Source organism: Carassius carassius, chromosome 23, assembly GCF_963082965.1.
Source record: "Carassius carassius chromosome 23, fCarCar2.1, whole genome shotgun sequence".
In the NCBI taxonomy this organism is placed as follows: Eukaryota; Metazoa; Chordata; class Actinopteri; order Cypriniformes; family Cyprinidae; genus Carassius; species Carassius carassius.
Window position 1 is genome coordinate 14,749,654 of NC_081777.1, and position 17,195 is coordinate 14,766,848.

Genomic DNA, 17,195 nt, shown 5'->3' on the forward strand with positions numbered 1-17,195 from the left:
ACAGGCAACGGCTGGGACACACAGGCACAGTTAGTTCAGCTTGGTTCTGCTCTCACCTCTTCGCTGATTACAGCTCACAGTAAGTACTGGTTCACACAGTTCGTTCCTTGGGTGCTCACTCGCTTTCTCTTTCTCCACAGGCAGCGGCGTAAGTACAGGTTTCCTCAGTCTCTCCTCGTGTTACCCACTCTCTCTCCTTTTCTCTCCACAGGTATCAACTTGGGCACAATAGCACAGTTAGTTTGCTTTGAATGGCTCTCACCTCTGGGCTGGACACAGCGTACTGTAAGTACAGGGTTCGCTCTATTCCTCCTCGTGTTATTCACTCTCTCTCTCCTTTTCTCTCCACAGGTATCAACTTGGGCACAATAGCACAGTTAGTTTGCTTTGAATGGCTCTCACCTCTGGGCTGGACACAGCGTACTGTAAGTACAGGGTTCGCTCTATTCCTCCTCGTGTTATTCACTCTCTCTCTCCTTTTCTCTCCACAGGTATCAACTTGGGCACAATAGCACAGTTAGTTTGCTTTAAATGGCTCTCACCTCTGGGCTGGACACAGCGTACTGTAAGTACAGGGTTCCTCTGTTTCTCCTTGTGTTACTCACTCTCTTTCCTTTCCTCTCCACAGGTATCAACTTGGACACAAAACACAGTTACTCTGCTTTGGATGGCTTTCACCTCTGGGCTGGACACAGCGTACCGTGCTATCTCCGGAGATCTGAAGCACGCTCACAACATATACTGTACTGAACTAGGCTAGGACCAGCAATCTCCTTGTCCTCCCACGCCGAAGTGCGTGAAGGCGGGGGTTTATCTGACAGGACACACGGCAATACACAGCAGCCCACAGCAATATACAGCACCACGTCAAAATTATAGGTTTTCACAGCACGAAGACTCACCCACCACACTCAGTGTACGGAAAGGACACCCGTCTTCCTTCACTTCGCTTGGTTCGGATCTGGCGATGGAATATGCGGCCTAGCTGGTGATGTCGTCGTTGTGACTACTTCAATAAGTATTCCTTCGGCTCTCCCACCACACTATATTAGGGGTAGGGCCGCCCTCCTCCTCCTGGAGAGATCTACACAACGCCAGGTCAATATACAGGGCACTTTCGACTGGCTCTTAGTACTCACATCAATGCCACTTCCAATCCCCTTTTTCACGTCGTCTCAGTTCGCCGTATAATCTGTTCACTTCTCAACCTTTAAGGTTCGCGATGTCTTCACAATCATACAATTCCAGCCTGAGGGAGAGAGAGAGTTAGACAGCTACCAGCAGCGTACCAAGACGGGCACAACCCAGTGCTTCACACACACCAAAAAGAGCTTCCCAGACTGGGAAATAACTTGGCCTTAAGTACTGCCTTGTCCAGCGTATCCTCCAATCACCAACCGCTGTCCCTAACTAGGCACAGGTGCATCGAATTCCCTGATTTTCCTTCTTACGGCGCTACCGGAAGTTCCGGTGTTCTGTTTTTCCGGTCCGGGCGGAAACGCTTCCGGGCGGAACCAAACTTCCCGAATTTTGGTTCCGCCCCTAAAGATCGTCACCTTGTGACACTTACACAATCAACTCAATCAAAGACAAAAGGGGTGATGGCAAAATCGCAGAGTGCAACAACTGAAGAGATCATTCCAGTGACTTTTTAAAAGCCTAAATGTCTTGTTGTGTTTCGAAAATGCAGTTTTAAGACAAAAAGAGCTCTGTGCGAGTGGTATGCAGCAGATGTGTGCTGAATAAATTAGTTTCAGCTTGACAAGCCACTAATGGAAAACAAGTCACTAAGAAACACATCATACATTCAATTATGGAAGCGACACACACACATAAAAAAAAAAAACACACACATAAAAAAACACTATGGCAAATTTGCAGTAAATACCATATATAAAGAGGACAGTTATATAGGCCATGTGTACGTTTGGTATTTAGATATGTTTTTGACAATCCAATCATGTGGACGATACTTAATAAAGGTGTAAATGGGATCTGAAATGTTTTGAGATTGTTCACTTCTGGCCACTTCCAGAGGTAGTTGAAAATACATTTGACTGGATTGTTTTCGCAGTGTAGATGCTCATGTGGTCAATTATGTAGGAACAGCTATTAAAGATTGCCTGCTCTCTGCCTACTGACCTAATTTTTAAACAGATGGGATTTAAACTGCCGGCTTAAATCATAAGTTTGGTTTGAAGACGAAAAGATGTAAAAAGCACAATGTTCTTCAACTGGTCCTGACTCTAGCACAAAGTTCTAGTTCTGCGGTTATAACAAAAGCTGATGCCAATTGTGTCATGTTCCATTGTCTCCTTTTTATGTATATTGCACAAGCTTATTTCGCAATACTAAATTAAAAGATCAGAAAAGGTCCATACATACACCTGCTCATAGATACACCCTCCCCTCAAATAAATCAGGAAAGTGGTCAAAAAGAGAGGGATTAAAATGCCAGGTATAAACAGAAATATGTCTCCCTCGTCTACTTGTGATCTAAATGACCAAAACACAGACAGACAGAAAGATAGACAGATATATAGATAGATGATAGTCCATAGTCTGCTCTGACCAGAGGATTATTAAGGCTCACTCACAGCAGGCAGGATCAATCAGTTTCACCAGCTTTGCTCTAACAGGAAGCCAAGCTGAACTGATCCCCTGTGTCTTATTTAGCTTAAGAGAAAATGGGGTGGCCAGTGCTTCACTGTCAGTGGACAGTGCTCATGGACCCAATCAATAAAGCCCCAAAAAGATCAGATGAAGTTTCACAAAACACTCACACACACACACACACACACACAGTAACTTTAAGATCCAGAAGAACAGCCTGTTCTGTTCTGAGATTAGTTTGGACCTTAAAGGAACAGTTGACCCCAAAAATGTTTATGTTGTCATCGTTTTACTCACCCTCAAGTCATTCCAAATCTGTATAAGTTTCTTTCAACAGTTGTTGAAAAAATAATATCCATCAACCATCAACTGTTTGATTATCAGCATTCTTCAAAATATCTTATTTTATGTTCAGCATAAGAAAGGAACTCAGGTTTGGACCGACATGAGGGTGAGTAAATGATAACAAAAATTATTTTTGGGTGAACTATCCCTTTAATGTTTGGTTACAGCATAATTAGATATATTATTATTATTATCTTTTTTTTTTTTTACACACATGATCAAGAATACATTAGTTTGAGTCTAGTTATTCAGACATTCTGTGAGGTTTTCTTCAATAAATATAGGAAAATAGGGAGGAAAAGAAAAGCTGAGTGTGGCCAAACAAAGTCCTCACCTTCAATTCCAAGAACTCCATTCTGCTTGTTCTCCTCAGAGACTTCAAACTTATTGATTATGTCCAGACAGTACTCAGGGGTCACATTGGACATCTGTGAAGAAGCAGAAAAGAAATGAAAAGAGAGGGTCAACCTCATGTCACTCTTCCTGATAGGATCCATAGCATGTCAATCAGTTGGTCTCTAAGGGTCACCTCCTTTTAAAGTAAGATCACAAAAAATCCTCCAAACGGCTTTTCTGTCACTAAATGACTTCATCCTTCTGTTTTGTCTGCACTCTTTCCCTTTTTTCACAACTTCCCCTAGGGCTTCACTGCCCGTGCGTGGGCAGAGAGAGGGAGCAGGGGCACAGAGAGGCTTTTTTAGCATCACACTGGGGTTGTTCATAGCCTCAGCTGGAAAGCCATTATAATGGCAGATAGAGAGGCAGAGCCTTTCACTTTCTGAATCTTAAAGAATGCCCAGGAGCAGGAATATTGAGCTGGAATAGGGAAAGAAGTACAATAAAGGGTGTAACACAAAAGAAATACAGAAAACAGAGTAAAACAATAGTGTGTATATACACACATACTCATAATAAATATATAATGTGTTATTTACAGTAGTTCTGTAATACTTGTATGGGTTTTTAATGTAAGAACCAATAGGAGGAACTTAAGCCATACTAAAGCCTATCAAAGGCTTGGATGACTTAAGTAGTTTTTTATTTGTTTTTATTTTCACATGCAAAATGCAATTTTAACTTGATGGATAAGGACCTTAAACTCCTGTCTAATAGTGACAAGGCATCTTTGGACCATTTCACTATATAGACAGCACATAGTAAGATGCAATTAAGACTTCGAAAAGGAAAAAGAAGCCTGAAAGCCTGACATCAGAGGGGGTTAAGGAACATCAGTCAGGAAAGTGCTTATGGGATTTACATTTAAAACACTATTTTAAAAAGCTTCTGCAATAATCATGTAAGTTCATAAAAACATGAAAATATCATAAACAGACATGGTCACTGGAGCATGTCTAGCCTACTGGAATTTACCATAGATACAAGTTTCCATTTCAGATGAGAATGACACAAATATGGTAAATGAGAAGAGACACAATATCGAATGTGAGAGGTCGCAGGTTTTGATCAGGAACAGTTACACTGACCTTTTGCTCGACACACAGAAAGTTGCCAAGTTCCTCTGCGGTCAGGTGATCCTTCTTCTCACTGAAACACATGAGCAGTAGATAGAGGTCTCGCCTTAATGACATCATCTTATAGAAGACAGTGAACTCCTCAAACGTCAGTGTGCCCTGCTGGTCATCAGTGTCTGCTTCCTGTGAACACATGCAGAGAAAGAGCAAAGATACATAATGGTTTTCAAAGAGAAAATATCCTTAAATGCCTTTACTATCATTATGCATAAAAAGGAAGATTACATTAAAACCTCAAATAAAAATTGTCTCTTCATGCCTGTTCTATGACAATATCCTCCCTTTTTGCACAGTTCAAAGCAAAGAAATACTGACTGAATTTCATGATACTTAGATACCATTTATATTTAAAGGACAGTTCACCCCCAAATAGTCTCTCATTATCAACTCATGTCTTTCTTTCCTTAAATGAACATAAACAAATACATTTAGAAAAATCTTTGTAAGTTTACATTAGGCAAGTGAATAGGTTCCCAAATAGCGAAGCTACAAAAAGCTACATCATTACAGTAATCCATACAACTACCAGCATAGGAATCAATGTCTTCTGAAGGGAAACAAGAGGAGTGTGCAAGAAAAATACTAATTTTGGACTTTATTTATATCAACATAAGCTCACTTCTCATGTGAGCTTCAGATTGTGTTCATATGGACTCACAGAGACTGATTATATTACTAAAAATCTTCATTTGCATTCCACATTTGATGACTTAATGAAAACTTTTCATTGTAAGGCTTCCACTGTTCCAGTCTTCCCCACATACCTGGAACATCTGTTTGACTTTTCTGCGAGGCAAGTTGACGTTCAACTTGTGTAAAAGCTGGTAGATCTCTTCAATATTCAGAAGACCATCTCCATTCTTATCAGCCTCCTCGAAGGTCTGCTTCATCCACTTACAGCAAGGTTAAGAGAAAAGACCACCAGAGAAAAAGCTGGACAATGAAGCCTAAGAATAAAGTTACACTGACATGTATCTTGATCAAATGCTTTTCAGGATGGCAACTCTGTTTAAACAGAAATGGTTCATCGAAAAATGAACATTTTGTATGCTTCTAATTTCTGGTCTGTCTCTTCAAAACAAACCTGATTAGGAACACTATTATCTATATTACTTTTCTGGCTGTGTACATCAGGAGTGGATGACCTTATCCTTCTCTCTTCTCAGAGTTTTAACACAATTAGCTCTAATGCACAACTTAGAGAATCCCATAGCTGACAAACACACCATACAGACACACAATTTTTATTATGCAAGTGCGCACTCATCGATTTTTCACGAAAAATAAATAAATAAATAATACAGCCACACTGACAGTTAAAATAATTATTAAAGCTCTGTTTTAATGCATCAGCCCATCTGTTGAGTGCAATTGGACTGCTTTATTTGATGCGTAATGTGTAAAGGTCCTGAGTTATGAGATGTTGAAAACAAAGAGCTGGATCTCAATCCGCAAATAAATGATATGCAAGACATTTTTTGTGTGGATAATAAGTTTCTTTATGTAATACTCTATGTAATTTTGATACATTTGCTAGGGTGTATGCAAATGTGTGTGTATATGGGTATGGAGGAATATTTTTTAGTAGTGACAAGGTGTCATGAAATAGATAATCTATACTGTGGAAGAAGAGATGTCTTGTTTTATGAAGTATGACAGTTGGCAGAGAACCTTGATGGATGTAAATACAGGCAGGAAAGAGGCAGTGCTTCTGTGACTGAAAGGAAAACAGTGAGAGTTTTTTTATGTTTTTGTTTTTTTCTATTTTACCTTCACTGAATGTAGAGTGTTGCTGGAAGGTAAGTAATGTTGAGTAATGCTAGTCCATCAATCAGCATGTGCTTCGAAGTTGATGTTTTTTTTACGCTATCAATAACATTTTGCTTTTCATGCAGGAATAAGCTGTTTGGCCAAATAGTCCCCTTAGGGCTGAGACACTTGTTCATTTCCCTAAATTATTGAACTATAAACTTGGTGGTTATACTTATAGCCATGTATACACACTCTCCATAAAGCCCCTATTTTACAAATAATAATGCATTCAGGAGATGCTGTGACGCAATGAGTGGTTTTCTATCACTTTATCGCTCTTGAAATAACCTGTACACTAAATAATCTATCCCTCATACTTACATAACAATAGCAGTCTATTTATTTAGTGGTCCAAGTTGAAGTCAGTTTGTATATTAATTACAATATGGGACAAATATAATGTAATTTAGTGGCGGCAGGTTCTACGCGCCGCTGGTGCATGTACAGTCAGACAAAATGACGTGCACAGTTATCCAAGGCACGAGTGCACGTACAGTCGTGGGAAACGTGTTCGGCAGTTAAAGACACTATGTACGTAGCGACTCTGTGGAGTGCGCATCATTGGAAACACTGTGCTCAGTAATTAAAGAGGCAGGACGGCATTTCTGTTATTCAGTTTGTGACATCCTTTACAGGAAACGCTGAATCACCAGAACACCAGCGCAAGGCTGCTTACAGCACTTGGTCATGTGTCGCACCAGAACCGTTTTCGGAACCGAAACTTAGAACTTACTCACGGTTCTGTTTCTTTTCAAAGAAAAGGTCCTCGGTTCCCAACCCTTACTGTGTGTGGTAGAAATATTATTATTATACAGGTTTGCAGTACAAAATAAATGTTGAAAGATGTGTATAACAAAATAATGGCACATATTAAATGTCCTTATGGGCTATACACTAACATACAAGGAAGTCGGATTCACAAACAAATGAAACCTTTTCATTCTTCAAGAAGTGTTGGTCTTATAGTCTGCCATGTTTTGCATCATCCTCAGTCTGAAGACACTTCAAAGTCTTAAAAGACTTTAGGCTGCTCTCTTCTGCTTGTCTGGTTCTCCATGGTTATGTTTTGAAAAGGAAGGGCACTGGAATCAGTGTCTCTTTATGCACAACAATAAAACGGGTCACAGTTGAACTGGCGTCTAGATTGAAAGTGAAATTACCAATGGCCATATGCTGTGTTTCTACTGTTATGGCAGTTTATAATGATGACCTCCTGATGACTCAAGCCTCTTTAATGAGAATAACAGACATAAACATAAGGGAGGAGAGGATGAGCAGCTCAGGCTTTTTATCTCCTTTTCCTCTAAGGCCGGTCCTTTCATGTGAGGCTGTGCTTCTGTAAGAACTCCCTGCGGAGGAAGACTCCCTGAAGCAGTGAACTGCTCATAGGTAGACTGACTCAAAGAGCTCATGCGATCTCCCTCTTGTACATCAGTCTAAATAAATTAGTCAAAATCGATCACAAATCATTCTTCCCTCTTTGCCTCCATCTATTTATCCAATGATGTATGGGACTCCTCCTCAATCCCTCCATTAAATGATTACTTTAACTAAAAATTAAGATTACAGTGTGTTCTGTTCTTTTGATTTCTAAATGTAAAAAGATGCTCTTTTACAAACAACAAAGCCAGTGGAAAAAAAAGTTTTGTGTGAGGAACAAAGTGAAAATGAATAATAGTATTAATAAACATATACTGTAGGTAGGTGCTCAAGACACTTTACATGGCAAAATTAGTAAATAAATAAATGTTAAAAGTCAGTAAGTTCTTGTTTTATCTGATTGTATATTTATTGCTTGGTTGATTACTTGAAAGAAATTAAGACTTATTTCAACATTGATAATAATAAGAAATGTTTCTTGACAACATAGTCTCATTCATAGTCATAGTCTCACGTGTTCTTCTTGAGCACCAGATCAGCACGCTTGTGTGATTTCTAAAGAATAATGTGCTGAAAATTCACTGCCCCCACACGTATAATTTACATTTTAAAACATATTCAAATGTTTTAAATTTTAATTATATTTCACAATATTACTGTTTTTACTGCATTTGTGATCAAATAAATGCAGTCTTTGGTCAGCACAAGAAACTTCTTCCAAAAGCATTAACAATTCTTACTGGCCTGTAAGTAAATGCAAAATTTTATAAATAAATAGCAGATATGCATTTTTTGCATGAAAAAGAGCAGTGTGAACATTTCTCAAAAGATCTCTTTTTTGTGCTCCCCAGAAGAAACCACTGAAGATGAGTAAATGATTACTGTAATAATGTATCCATCCATCTTGCAGTAAAGGATATTGGTCATGTGTGCGCTGTCGCTTAGCTAGCGAATCTTCATCACTGATACCTGCCATCAGATATCGGAGTCCGGTCACCCATGTCCTCGCTTCCTCTGAATTAGAGGTGACCAAGTCCAGGGATTCCATGTGATTACCATGGTAAATAGTGAAACAACAGCTCGGATCAAAGTTCCCTTCTGCATGGCGATGGAAAATGTCTGACTGATGACCTTCTGTGACCTTGTAGAGTGAGTCGATGGTGACTGGAAGGGAGAGAGAAAAGAGAACATGAACCCCCTAAAACTATGAGCCACTAGCTATGGATGACCAACATACATTAGACAAGATACATTCATAAGCAAAAGCCTTGCCAGCAGCGATCTGACCCACATTACTCCACTACAATAAAAGATTTCCTTGGGTGAAGAGTTCAATTTAAAATGAAATGAATAGAAACTGAAGTGTAAATGGTGTGTTAATGATACTTATCTGATTCTGTAACTGAATGAACAATTATTTGGAGTAGCAAAATCTGACAGTAATCACCTCTACTTCCCCATCTTCCTTATGTTATTATCTTCCTCTCTTTTCACTTTTAAAGCACTGAAGCATAACAATATGTAATTAGATTTCAGCACTGTTTCCTCCCTTATGCCTTTTGCTTTCTGTTGTTCTTGTTATCCATCACTCTTTCTTTGGTTTCCCATAAGGGAACCTAGGCTTTACTGTTGATGTTGATTTACATGAAACCACAATTCTTGACAGCCTCTGCAGGCACTGTGTGCTTTCTGTCCACTTTAGTCTTATCAACATCTAAACCCAAACCAGCCTCTGAATCTTTCAGCAATCCCCTTTCAAAGGGAAAATTTTTATTTATTTATTTTATTTTTATTTTTTTACACAACCCCATGTCATTTCAAACTAGTATGCTGTTATTATTTCGATGAAACACAACATTCTTGACATACAATGACAGTTCATAGTGGCCACAGCTGTCAATCTCCAAAAGTAAACAAATAACTAAAATTAGAAAGGAAAGAAAGAAAGAAAGAAAGAAAGAAAGAAAGAAAGAAAGAAAGAAAGAAAGAAAGAAAGAAAGAAAGAAAGAAAGAACTTGTGTATCTTTATTCCAAGTCTTCTGAAAATATAGCTCTGTGTTAAGGGGGTCGCACACCGGACGAGAAGCACAGTGCTGCGTCGCATCATGCCACGTCTTTAAAATTTGAACACATCATTCTCTATGAGTGTATGCACACCGGCGGCGCCATTCGGCGTCTGTCCGCGGTGCCCAGCTATGACTCAGGATTCTGTTCAAATTCCTGCTCCACCACAGAGTGCCATCTGTATAGTTTTATATTAAATAACATCAAATTTGTATCAAACCGTTGTTCATACATTATACCAAGATACCACTGCTGCAAAATACTACTTACATTAGTTGTACAGCTTGAATAAAATGTAAGCATATATAATTAAATGTATAATAAACGTAGACCTTTTAATCTTTTATTTTTCTCTAGAGACAATTTTTACATATGCAAATTATTACAGTATTTGCCTGTCGTGATTACATTCAATGTCGTTGGCAGCCACCAAGTGGATTTACCAGGTCCATTACCATTTAAATAGCGGAGTAGCGGACCGCAATAGACAAAAAACGATTCAACGACGTAGGGAAATACCCAGAATTATATACAACCAACCATAGATTCTTCAAAGACAACAGGAGGAAGTCATAAACGTGGAGGAAGAAAGCGTTTGTAATCAGTTTTTCAGGTAAGAATGTCTAATTTTCGATCTGAGGTAAGACGTTTAGTGACAGTCCTTAGAAATGTTAAGAAATAAGCATAGGCCTACCTATAAAAATAAATATGTAGCTTCTTTGTTTTTTATTGAGCAAACAAATCGGTACTAGTAGCTACAGCATAAGAAATGTTGAAATTGCTTATAATAATACAAAACAATGCTAATAATTGATGAATAGCAATCTAGAATTCTAATGATAATCTAGACTAGCCTAAATTATGACACATATTCTTTTAATTCATTAACGTTCAAAACTCTGCTATTATCAGTCAAAATAATATATTTAAAATAATAATAATAAATGAATTAAAACTCATTCATCTTGCTGCTCAGAACATGATTCGATATTGAGCTCCAGCGTATAGAATTTGCGCGTCCGATGTGCGATACCTCGAGTTGTCCTAGATGTGGCGTGGCGCGGCGCTTCTCGTCCGGTGTGCGACCACCTTTAGGAAGAGGAACTGATAATAAACCATTATTTCACCCCTTGTGAAGCAAAAATGGCTTTTCAATGTCATGAACACCAAAACCATCATTGAATCTCATATAAAACAAGCAAGATTAACCATTAATAACGAATTCAATGGTAGTTTAATTCAATAAAAATTCGGTCATCATTCATTCTCTTTTGTACGGAAGAGGATTAGGGCCAAGCAATGATAATAAAAAAAAGATCTAAAGATTAAAATCATTATAATATGAGATTAAAAATAGAAATTTTGAGAATAAAGTCGTTATGTTTTGAGATAAAACGTGTTAAATTGTAAGAAAAAAATACAAGATAAAATGTTAGGAATAAACTCATTAAAGTTATGAGATAAAACTCGTTAAATTTAGAGAAAAAAGTTGACAAAATCTTGAAAATAAAGTCATTACATTATGAGAAAAAAATGTCATTTAATTTCGAGAAGATTTTTTTTACATTTCTAGAAAAGTGACAAAATAAAATGTTGAGAATAAACTAATTCAATTACGAATTCAATTTGTCTCGTTGAACAAAGCCAAACAGCATCTACTGTTGTGCAGGTTGGAGAGTAATGCACAGAGACATAGCGTGTTATGCGATCGACTAGGATTCAAGTCTTTTACTTGGCTATTATGTGGCCCGCCAATCTTAATTTACAAATCATGCAGTTTCACAATGCTATCTTTAGCACACTAAAAGCAGTACAGCGCTACTTGTGTGAATGTGGAGCAAAGCTCTCCGACTCCAACTTTTTCCTGTAATTTAATGACTTTATTCTCAACATTTCATCTAGACTTTTTTCTCTCAAAATTGTACAAAATTTTCTCGTAATTTAATGAGTTTATTCTCAACTTGACTTTTTTCCTCAAAATTTAACAAGTTTTATCTCGAAACATAACAACTTCATTTTCAAAATTTAATGAGTTTATGCTCAACATTTTATTTATATTTTTTCTTGAAATTTAATGAGTTTAATCTCGTATTATAATGACTTTAATCTTGAGATGGTTTTATTTTTATTAAATTTTTATTGCTTGGCCCTATTCTTTTTCCATATTTTTGTGTCGTTCCAAACAGTGTGACTTTCTTTCTTCTCAAGAACCAAACAGCTCTCCTGACCACTGAATTCCATTATTCCATTTCTCAAAATATAGAGAGATTGTACAGAAAATATTCCTTTTGTGTTCCACTGAAAAAAGGTTTAGAATAACGTGAGCAGAACATAAAATTACAGAATTTGTCATTTCTGAGGCAGCTACTCCTTGAATGCAGATCTTTACCACTTCCTGTTATGATGATGATCTTATCAAACAGCCCCGCATGTGTTCTGGAAAGCAAAGTTACATCAAAGCCGTTGATTCCAGCGCTGATCCGTTAACCTGACAATGAGCTGGGCACAATCTGTCTTTTTTTAATTATGCAAATGGACTAACAAAGAGGCTTATCTTATGAGAGCAGTTCACAAACATGGCAGTGGCAAATCAGAGAGAAGGTGAGGAGAAAGGGGTGAAATGGAGGGGACAATAGCTCTTGAGTTTTTTTTTAACCGTACAGTGTAATAATCCACCCATCTGGGCTACGTCAGATCAGCTCCGGTAACAAAAGCCTAAAGTGAACATGGAGAGGAGTAAACAGGAATTATTTCCAGTACACTAACAGCTCATCCAGGAAAAAAAGGATCGCTTATGCAGAATTCACTTCACCCAAACAAACGGAGTGGAGCACAGACACAGATGGTGAGAGAGCGGTGTGTTTCTGGAAGCCCCTGGCCTGTGATTCATACACAGCCATTATGTAAGCGAGGAGAGCTGTGCTCAGACACTCAACATATCAAAATCTACATGGGCTTCTTTGATAGAGAAGCAGAGGAGAGAAAGTATTACACAGAGACTAAAAGAGGGAGAGGAAAACAGAAAAGGAGAGCCAGCAAACAAGAAAAAGACATCAAGAAAGTGACAGTGAGAAAGAGATCAGTAAACCACAGAACATTGAAAGCAGATTGTTTCTCACTCTGATTTGTCACTAGCTATGTTTCAATCAACAGTGAATTTAATTAAAAAAAAAAAAAAAATCATATTTCGTAAATGTGTTTGCATTGCATTTTATTTTATGCACATTTTATTTGCATCTTGTTCCATACAGCATTGTTGTGCAATATCCAGAAATAAAAATAATTCTGCTATTCTAACGATTGCCATTTAAATTATATAACTGACTTTTGTTCTTAAAAAAATGTGCTAGCTTCCTTTTATTATTTCACTCAATCTTCCTACTCAACTTAATTATCCTCATATAAGATCATTTTAACTGAAAGAAATGTTTCAAAATATGTTAACTTAGTGATATTTCAAAATTTAAATACTATTAATTATAGAATATCTTTGTCACAGCTACGGTGAGATAAATGCACGAAGAAGATGATGAATGCAAATAGTCTTTAAACCTTTCACAAGTCAGTTTAAAGTATTCTAGTTTTATTAGGCGACCATTGTTTTAGAATGTATAACCTTATTGTTTCCATGGTGATGCGTCATGCTTGTCATGTGACACAACCCAGCCAATAGCTCTGTATGACACATGGATCGCTTTTATTTGGTTTTCCTTTTTTATTATTAATATTCACAAATATACTCACTATATTATAAAAAATATATATATGATGATATTCCATATGTGCAAGTAAATGTATTTAGTAGTTTAAAAACTTTTATAATACTGTGTTAATGTATCTCTACCTGGTGATGGGTACCGCCGTATTTTTTATTTTTTTGTGTGTGCTGGATCTGAGCTTTGGGATTTACAACACATAAATTCATCCTCTCCTCCCAAAAGACATTAAAGTAAGTCTCCTGTAAACTGGGAGAAGAGCAGATTAAACTTTATAGTTATCAACACAATCTGTATATGCTATCAATAAAAAATGTTGTCAGATTATAGCCTATAGCCTACTAGCTATTAACAAGGACCATTATTGGTTTTGCTAATACTTATGTGCATTTAAACGTGTAAATGTATATTTATCTAAAATAAGCATTTTATGGTTGAAAACACTGAATAGTTCCGCGAAAGCAGATTTGAATTCAGCAGTCGATCAAGTTACGCACAGCACATTCTAATCACACTAGTCTGATTGTACGCTTCAGGGCCAGCCAAGACTAATCACACTGGTGTGATTGTATGCGTCAAAGGGTTAATCATTTTAGATTTAGTTGTTTTGTTACGTGCTTTTACGTTTTTTTTTTTACTTCACTTTTGTTAGCATTTCAACTTAAATTATTTCAGTTGTAAAAATATTATTAAAAAGTTATGTTTTTATATAAAGATAGCAATAACAAAACTGCATCATCATTTCCATGTATTAAACAAAATCTTTCAGCTGTGTACATTCTTATGTTTCCATACATCTGTGTGTGTTTTACTTACTTTTGGCTTTCTCACTCTTGCGTGAGGGTCTCCAGCGGATGCAGGAACGGTGTTCATCCAAATAGAAGAGCCGGACCAGACCTTTAGAACCGTTCTTCAGTTTCACCATCTGAGTCCCCGACTGCATCACACTCATGCATCGCTCAACTGCGAGTACAAAATAAACACACAGATACACATTGAGTGGGCTGATGCACACTTAAACAGCGAGGTGAAAGTGTAAAACGGCATACAAATGGATTCTATCACTACAAATAAGTAAGAGTTGGTGGATGGAGGTTATAAATTGGCTGATATCAGCCCTATAGTTATTTTTAGAAAGTGTGACGATGGGCGTAATTTTAATTGTGACACATGAAGAGCACATTGAGTGGTGGGATATGACAAAATTAGATTACTGGCAGGGTTTGCTCAAATACAACCAAGGCAAAGAAAAGACAAGCTTGAAGAAGGTTCAGGAACCGTGCTGAAAACTCTGAGAGGCCTGTGAGAAGTCCAACAAGAGCTGAAATGATGCAACACAGCAGAGGTTGTCTGCAACCAAGCTTATCTTCTTGACTGAGTGAGATGGCAACTCCCTGTCCTAATGGGCCACTGAGACCAATCGGCTGACAGATCTGAAGGTCTCTAAATAAAACTTCTGCCTCAGCTGAGGCTGGCTTGCTGCAAATCAGAGCTGCAAAGACAAGAGCGAGAGGAAAACATGTGCATGTGTGTATGCAGCATGGTTGCTTCTCCTTCAAAATCACTCTGCACCATGACACCAGTGTGCTTCAGCTCATCTCCTCCATCAGAGTGCTAACAATAAGGGCATACAAAGACTGAACACTCTCCCTTCAAACCGACTACTACAACGTTTGCAATACTCACAAGCAGTACTTTATGCTGTCAGTGTGAGTTCAGGGTGAAGTCACCATGGAGAATCAAAAATGTGAAATCGAGCAGATAATAGTTTTGTATGTGAAGAGTATGTATGTTCTCCATCTGACACGATCGAAGAGGGATGGCCTGAGGGGGTGGTAGGAAGAACAAGCTCTTGGATGATATAAAGTGAGAGTGGAATGTGATTGACAATGATTTATACAGGAGAAAAATGAAATTGATATACTGTATCCAAAAAAAGAGCAACTTAATTGTTCAGAAAACACAAAATGACTCAAAAAATATATACATGACCAATGCTTCCATGTAAAATGACTAGGGATCAGTTAAATTGCAAATTAGCATGATACCGCAATTGCAAAACACCACAGATGAGAGGGGAAATTTACAGTGCAAGTGATTTACAGACAACACACAAACTAAAGAACACAAATATAATGACCTATAATCTACCAAGAGCAGCACAAATTACTGCCTGATTAAATACATGCTTTTTGGGGTTGTTAAATGATTGTGCAAAATACCCGTAAATGCATCTGACATGGAAACACATACAAATGCGGTCACACTTTATTTTAAGGTCCAATTCTCACTAATAACTAACCATTAACTATGACTTTTGCCTCAGATAACTCCCTATTTGCTGTTTATTATTAGTTTATAAGGTAGTTGTTAAGTTTAGGGTATTGGGTAGGTATTATGGATGTCATGCATTATATGTTCGTTATAAGCACTAATAAACAGCCAATATGTTAATTATATGCATGCTAATAAGCAACTAGTTATTGGTGAGAATTGAACCCTATACTAAAGTGTTACCAAATCTTTACTAAATCCTGACAGTTCTATTTTAACATCATAAGACAGTTTGCGCTGACGCAAACTTTTAGTTCATCTTGCCCTACGTATTAATAATAGCGTTTTCCATCTCACACACACACACACACAGATGCAAACAAAGTGAAAATGAAAAAGAGAAAGAAAAATATGTCATCATTTATTTCACAAAACTGATTTCCTTTCTTTTGTGGAAAAGTCAAGGACATTAACTGAACTGACCATTCGCAAAAAATCTAGTAGTTACTGTTGCTATTAAGGTTACTTCTGGTAAGAAACATGTATTCAACTTTTAAATATTGTATTTCTTAAGAAATACAAACAGCAAATACCGTTTTGTGGCTCTTTAATGTGTCATGACAGATCTCTGCAGAGCCTCAGTTCAAGCAGCAAATGAACCGATCATCTTTTCAGATTTACTTAAAGCAACATCAGAACATATTTTTTTTAACCGTGAAAAGACATCAATATTTTTCAAGTTTAAATCCACAGAAGTTAATCTACTGAAGTTAATTTACAGACAAAATGGCAGTTTTGGCTTTATGATTGGTCAGATCACCTTTCAATTAAGCTCTTTACGAAGAATCAAATTGAATGAAGAATGAAGTGGATGTTATATGTGCTCATTGTTGTTGTAAGCTAAAATAAAAACTATTAAGAATTGTTTTTGTTAATTGAAATAAGTCTGAAAATGTATATACTAAATATTATATATAAATATTAGATGAAAATAAGGAAAATAATTTGAAGTTAAAAATGGTAAAATAAAAATTTAAAATGTAAAAATAAAAGCCAATTCAATATATTAATCAATACTATAGTAGTATAATATTTATACATTAACACTTCATCTGTTGTATTTGACATGTTTGGAAGCCATATTTATGACAGATAGATTGAAATATAAATCTTAAACCACTGAAAATGTACATTTGATCAAAATCCTCTGTGTTGTGTTTTCCCCCCGAATATTTCAATATACACAATCGCGCATATGTTTTTTTTTCTTTTTGTCTTCATACTAACTAAAGGCTTTCATAGAATGGAAAATAAAGTTTAAATCAGAAAGTTTAGTGCGTAAATTACAACCAAAAAGAAAAAAATATGCAGCTCCATTGGTGTGAAAAGATTCACATGAGCATTGTTACACAAAATCTTGCGTGTCTCTGTAAATGCACAACTTCCTGATGCTCAGAAA

General features: G+C 37.0%; 1 protein-coding gene across 1 annotated transcript in view; it reads right to left on the reverse strand.

Annotated features, from left to right (window-relative positions):
• The window catches only part of LOC132101348 (1-phosphatidylinositol 4,5-bisphosphate phosphodiesterase eta-1-like), a 90,938-nt gene that overhangs the window by 38,324 nt on the left and 35,419 nt on the right, over positions 1-17,195 (reverse strand). Inside the window, exons 3-7 of the mRNA XM_059506240.1 lie at positions 14,279-14,425; positions 8,603-8,846; positions 5,255-5,384; positions 4,443-4,613; positions 3,293-3,386 (exon numbers count right to left, since the gene is read on the reverse strand). Of these exons, the coding sequence (XP_059362223.1) occupies positions 3,293-3,386; positions 4,443-4,613; positions 5,255-5,384; positions 8,603-8,846; positions 14,279-14,425 (786 nt within the window). The remainder of the gene's footprint in view (positions 1-3,292; positions 3,387-4,442; positions 4,614-5,254; positions 5,385-8,602; positions 8,847-14,278; positions 14,426-17,195) is intronic.